Source organism: Nicotiana attenuata, unplaced genomic scaffold (assembly GCF_001879085.1).
Source record: "Nicotiana attenuata strain UT unplaced genomic scaffold, NIATTr2, whole genome shotgun sequence".
Lineage (NCBI taxonomy): Eukaryota > Viridiplantae > Streptophyta > Magnoliopsida > Solanales > Solanaceae > Nicotiana > Nicotiana attenuata.
This window is the reverse complement of record NW_017671225.1, coordinates 104,066-110,053: the sequence shown is the minus strand read 5'-3', so window position 1 is coordinate 110,053 and position 5,988 is coordinate 104,066. Positions and strand designations below refer to the sequence as shown.

At 35.9% G+C, this 5,988-nt stretch overlaps 1 protein-coding gene across 1 annotated transcript; it reads right to left on the bottom strand.

The window, feature by feature from the left end:
• Window positions 1-1,252: 1,252 nt before the first annotated feature.
• LOC109206816 lies at window positions 1,253-5,830 on the bottom strand. Its single transcript, XM_019369680.1, has 5 exons — window positions 4,934-5,830; window positions 4,740-4,797; window positions 4,081-4,164; window positions 3,836-3,971; window positions 1,253-2,512 (listed from the first exon to the last, which is right to left on the bottom strand). The coding sequence occupies exons 1-5, from the start codon at window positions 5,634-5,636 to the stop codon at window positions 2,234-2,236; spliced, it is 1,260 nt and encodes a 419-aa protein (XP_019225225.1). The 5' UTR covers window positions 5,637-5,830; the 3' UTR covers window positions 1,253-2,233.
• Window positions 5,831-5,988: the final 158 nt, after the last annotated feature.

Sequence of the window (5,988 nt, the reverse complement as noted above, 5' to 3'; positions counted from 1 at the left end):
TTGATGATGCCAAAAGGGGGAAGATAAGGTGGGGACATACATGTACTTGATGTGATCATCTGGTTCGTTCATCTAGTTCTTTAATGTAATTGTTAGTTCTGGGTACAGAGTTTGTCATCATCAAAAAGTGGGTAAATGTTGAGTATTGAAGTTTTGATGATTAACAAAATGTGTCTAACTACTCAAAGAACCAGGTCCTCAATATAGCTACTTAACTTTTGTGAAGAACCAGCTTCTCAGGTTAAAGGATCAACTTTTCATGATTGATACTTGTACGTTTGTACAAGACAATAACTTTATCTCAAAGTTACCATGTCCGAGTTTGGTGGAAGATGACTGTTGCAAGTGATAAGGGTCGTTGCTAAAAAAGATATGGATAAGTCAGTTAGAGACAAAAGTCTCAAAGCTTATGGAATCCTTGGAACAGAAGGAGTCCTATCAAAGAGGAAGCTGACTATGAATAGGACTCCTAGAAGATCTCGAGTCGTGTTTAAATAGGATTGAGTTTGGACTTCGGAACTATCCTTTTACACGTCAACAACAGAGCCATAAAGTGGTTCACTTGTGTTGAGTACGAGTCATGTACTCTTTCCGAGTTAGTCTAGTAAATGTGTTTTAGGAAATTGAGTTGTAATCAAGTGTTATAAACAATTAGTGACTTGGAGTGAGTGTTTGATTTTACAAGTTAGAGTCACTTGTGAATCAAATAGGAGTAGGAGAAGTACTGGAGAGTATTTCACTACAGTGTTGTAATTGATACAATTTGGCTCATTGTTCTAGTGGAGTTAGAGCTGAAAATCCTACTTGGTAGGTCGTGGTTTTTGCACCCTTTGATCCGGGTAATTTTCCACGTAAAAATCACTATGTTCATTTTATTGCTTTTTTAATTTTCGCTTAGGAAATACGGTAAAAAATCAAGTTCTTCAGTAATTCATACGGGCACTCAAACTAATACATACATATGACTGAAAGTTAAACTTTAGGCCATGCCCTTGTCCAACTTGTGTCATCCTCTCTTCATTTATTGCCTCCTTTTGTCTCCATTTATTGCTTCATTTTCTAGTTAGCTTTGATATGCACTGTAATCTTCCTTTCCAAGCCAGGCAATGATACACCAGTAGCTAGAAGCCTAAAAGCCATTATAGACCATGTGCATGTGTGTGGGAATAAATGTGATACGGTCCCTTCTATAAAGCAACTTTTAAAAGCTGAGAGCACATGGAATGAAGATGCTTAGCCTGTGGAACTAACCTTTAGAATAATACACAGAAAGAATTGCATAGATATTTCGGCAAACCAGTATAATCCATGGTATTACAATCCCATATGAAAAAATATGTAGGGAAAAAGGCAAAGGCCAAACGGGAAGCACTCGACCAAATCTCACGCTAGAATATGAATACGCTACTGCATAACACTTCGTGTTTGCTTCTGGGTCATATTAGAATTCAGCAACATTGTACTATGGGCAAAACAACAATCAAACCACGTCTTTTTTCTTTTCTTATTGAAAGTAATTCTATAGAATTTCGTTAATTTAAGTTATGATCACCATCCGTTGGGGCTTTAGTTGCCGTCCCCTGTCATTAGGTCACCAACTTCTAATTTTATCTAGCAGGCACGTGTCACGCTGTAACTTTGTGAAAGGATCAAATGGTCCACATTGTTCTCTGAAACAAGCAAGCACAAGCATGTATGCGATTGTTATCCAAATCAAGAACCTAAAAAGGAATGGAAAGGCTGGGCCAAAGGCTGGAAAGGCTGGTCCAAAGGCTCCTCTGTTCTGCTCCATTCTGATGAAGATGATGATTATGATGAGTCTTCAAATTTTACACAGCCTGTCAAAAGCACCCAAATAATGGAGCGGTGGTGGGGAAATGATGGCCCCCTAGGCTCCTGCTGGTGGTCACTTGGTCAGTGGACACAAAATTAAATGAAGGCATATGCTACAAACACATGCCATTGTCATTCCCTTGCCCACCCTGCACATGCTTCCTGTCGGCCCCATATCTGCACAATCCCTCCCTTTGTTCTTTCTTATACTATAAAATATTACTGCCCATTAACCAACCCAATATCTTACATCACCAAACTGTTATCACCTCAATAATCACAAACCAAAAGGAGAATAAAAATAAGTACGTATGATATTGTTAAACAATTAGCAAGCATCTCTAACAACTTCTTAAAACCTATGATTTTGCTAATAATAAAATCTAATATTATTAGGCTATTACTGGGTGGAGGGTGGTTGAGTTGCCAATGTAACACATTGGAGATGTCGTGGGCAGGTGGTGAGGTGGTCGTTGGTAAGGCCGGCTGCCTGCATGAAGGAGTGTATGACTGTCGGACCGACGTACCGGAAACCTCTCTTCACCATGTCTTTGCTTATGCTTTCAGATTTTGAGGTCTTTACTGGAATTTTGTTACAGGCCTTGTATTGTGTTGCAATGGGCTTGTTGTTCACAAATCCCCACAGATACTTGTTGAAGGAACCGAATTCCTTTTTGATCTATACACAAAATCAAGAAATAATCAAATTAAACATGAGCATGTAAAAGTCATTAAATTGAGGTTCCTATTTCATGGTAAGGATCACAAGCACGTAACGGTATGATAAGTCTAAATTCCTCAAGTCAAATGCTTATTTAATTAATAAAATGAGTTGTTAACTTTTATTGACCCGTTTTTGGATGGAAAGCTGTAAAGGGAATTGTTAATAAATGTATTACTCCCTTCGATCCACTTGATTTTTTTTTTTTTTAAAAGGTTCACCTTTAAGCATTAATTAACAATGAAATTGACAATATTAACCCTTAGCTAGCGTTTGGCCATGTATCCCAAATTTATTTTGAAAAATCTGATTTGGGTGAAGTTTGGTTTGAAGATGAAAATGTGTTTGGACATACGTTTTCAAAACATATTTTCCAACTTTATTTTGGAAAAACATGTATATAATTCCCAAGTTTTGGGATTTTGGCCCAAAATCAGCTCAATAGCTGATTTTGGGATTTGGGATTTAAGATTTGGGATTTGGCCAAAATATGGGCAAAATTTATGACCAAACATGAGTTTTGAAAATAAATCCCAAATTTATTTTGGGAAAACTCATGGCCAAACGGGGCCTTAATTTGCTCAAACTACTCTTAGGCCCCGTTTGGCCATGAGTTTTGTCAAAATAAATTTGGGATTTATTTTCAAAACTCATGTTTGGCCATAAATTTTGCTCATATTTTTGCCAAATCCCAAAATCAGCTATTGAGCTGATTTTTGGCCAAAATCCCAAAACTTGGGAATTATATACATGTTTTTCCAAAATAAAGTTGGAAAATATGTTTTGAAAGCGTATGTCCAAACACATTTTCATCTTCAACCCAAACTTCACCAAAATCAAATTTTTCAAAATAAATTTGGGATCTATGGCCAAACGCTAACTTAGACTCTTTACTTCAAGGACAAATTTGGAAAGAAGAAGTTAATTCCGTGTTGATATCTAAAAAAAATCAAATATTAAGCACGACAAAAAAGAGGCAAAAAATCACTTAAAGTGGACCGGAGAGAGTACGTTTTAGGCTATGTCGATGACAGATATGTTATTCTGATTCCATGTGGGGGCATGTGGTTAGGTAATTAAGAGGTCTTCGCTATATGCATGATCTGTCACTAAAAACACATTAATTAATTTGAGACAATGCCAACTAATCTAGGCTTCCTACAAGGCTATCATAATGTCATGTGAATTGTGGTGAGTATACAAATGTTGGAAACACTGAAAAGGAAAAGACAGTTCAAATATTAATTAGTGTTTTTTTCAAACCTAAAGTTAGGTGATTACCTCCAATATTCTGTTAGAGTTGTCAACAGCTCCACGGACTTGGCTCAGCTCTATGCTATAATCGGCACTTGTTGAAGTTATCTTCCTTTCATTGTACTTTGAAACAATTTCTGGATCAAATCCTGAAAATGCATCCCTGTATAGAAAAGCATGCAAAATACAGCGAAGATCTCTAAAGTTATTAATATGTCTTTCCAGAACAAATGATAAACAGAGGAATTGTGGCAAGAAAAGAAAAACCCCACCTGAAATCTTGTCTTTTCTTTAATACTGACGCCCAGTCTGATCCAACTTGTGCACCAGTTAAAACCAACAATTCAAACAGAAGACTGCGTATACATAATAGAGAAATTAATCCCAAAATTATGCTGAAATATGTCTATATTGCCCTAATAAAAAAACAAAGAGGGGGGGGGGGGGGGGGGTTGTAGTTCCCTATCTTGTTGGCACTATTTACTTTATTAGTCCATTTAAAAAAGAATACTCTTTCCGTTTCAAATTAGATGAGGTAGTTTGATTCGACACGGAATTTAAGAAAAAAAAGAATATTTTTGAAACTTGTAATCTTAAAAGCTTAAGGAGTAAAAACTTTATGGGTCCATGACATTTGTGTGGTTATAAAAACTTCTCATTAGGGGTAAAATGGGTAAAATGAAGAGTTTAAAGTTTTATTTTCAATCGTAAAAATTTGTATTTTTTTTTTAAACGGACTAATAAGGAAAGTGTGTCATCTAAATTAAAACGGAGGGAGTACCATAGTTCTATATTTTCTTAATTGGAATCTTTGATAGCAACATATATTTTATAACATGTTCAATACTATAATTTTAAAAAATCTATATTTCTTTCTTAAACTTAGTATCAATTTAAACTATGCCAAACAAATTGACTGACTATTACTTACTTATCATCATGTACAGGAACTCCCCATTCCTCATCATGGTATTTAATATAGAGAGGGTCTGAAAACACAAAAAAAATAACAGAAAATTAGTTCCATTTGTAATTAGCATAACATATGATAAATAATAACTCCTGGACAATTCTTTCTGGTTCATGTTCTTTTTTATTAGAAGTTAGAATTAAAGTGAAAATTACCCGAATTAGCTGTGATAAAGCTGCATCTTTTTTCTTCTCGAGGATTGGAGGTAGGGGAAGCAGAAGCAGGAGAAGATGAAAAGTCAGCAGCAGAGACTTTGCCTTCAAACTTAGCTGACTTTGTTCTTCCATAATGAGCTATTCTCATTTTCCTTTGGACTTGCATGTTGGCTACTTGTTCCCTTCTTGCTGCTGCTATGCTTCCTGGTGCCTCAACTATCAAAGAAGAAGAGTATTTCAACGAGGAATTTTCCGCACAAGGTACTCCACTGGAATTCTTGGACTTCTTCACTAAATATGTGGTTTTGGTAGTGTCTTTTGGTGACACCACTCTCTCAGCACTAGAATTCAAGCCATGAGGATCATTATCCCTCTTAATTGCTGGCTGCCTAGGTGACTTGATTTTAGGAGAGATAGGAGGAGTTGTCACGAAAGGCTTGATTTTTGCACTAATTTTGTTGTTATTGTTACCATTAGTAGTACTTGGAGGGGAAATATTAAGTCTTGGTGATGACAAAGGGTGTAACGGTGCACCAGCAAAAGTCTTGGCTGGTGAATTTTTAAGGGAATTGCGGCGTTCCAAGAAAGGGAGTTGGTTTCTATTTGGTTGAAGAACAGGGCGTCCATTGATATGAGAGATGGTTTGTGTTGTAATATTATCAGCACTACTGCTCCTCTGCAATTTGGAATTAGATGAACACATCCTTTTTAATCTTTTAAGGACTTGACTAGCTTTGTTATTTTCTTGGAAAAGAATGAATGGAAGAGTGAAGAAAGAGCAAAAGAAGTAGAACAAATGAGAGTTGAGGTTAATGTATAGAGAAGGTGATCAATCTCTCTCAAAGGGATTAAGAGGAAGGAGAATGTTTAGAAATAAGGAAAGAATGTGGGGGATTTTATAAATGGTGGAAGGAGTTGGGGGCTTTAAGATTTTGTTCTTTATGAATTTTTATAATCTATGGATAAAATAAATACGATAAAAACCAATATGAATATTATAAAGACAATAAAAAAATTGTTAACGTTTCCACCTCAAAGTGAAATATAGTATTTAG

Excerpts from the sequence above, each read along its gene's own strand:
- LOC109206816 (XM_019369680.1), bottom strand. The coding sequence starts at position 5,636 with ATGTGTTCATCTAATTCCAAATTGCAGAGGAGCAGTAGTGCTGATAAT. Across the intron at positions 4,798-4,933 it reads CTTTATCACAGCTAATTCGG|ACCCTCTCTATATTAAATAC; the intron begins GTAATTTTCACT and ends TTGTGTTTTCAG. Across the intron at positions 3,972-4,080 it reads AAGAAAAGACAAGATTTCAG|GGATGCATTTTCAGGATTTG; the intron begins GTGGGGTTTTTC and ends TTTTCTATACAG.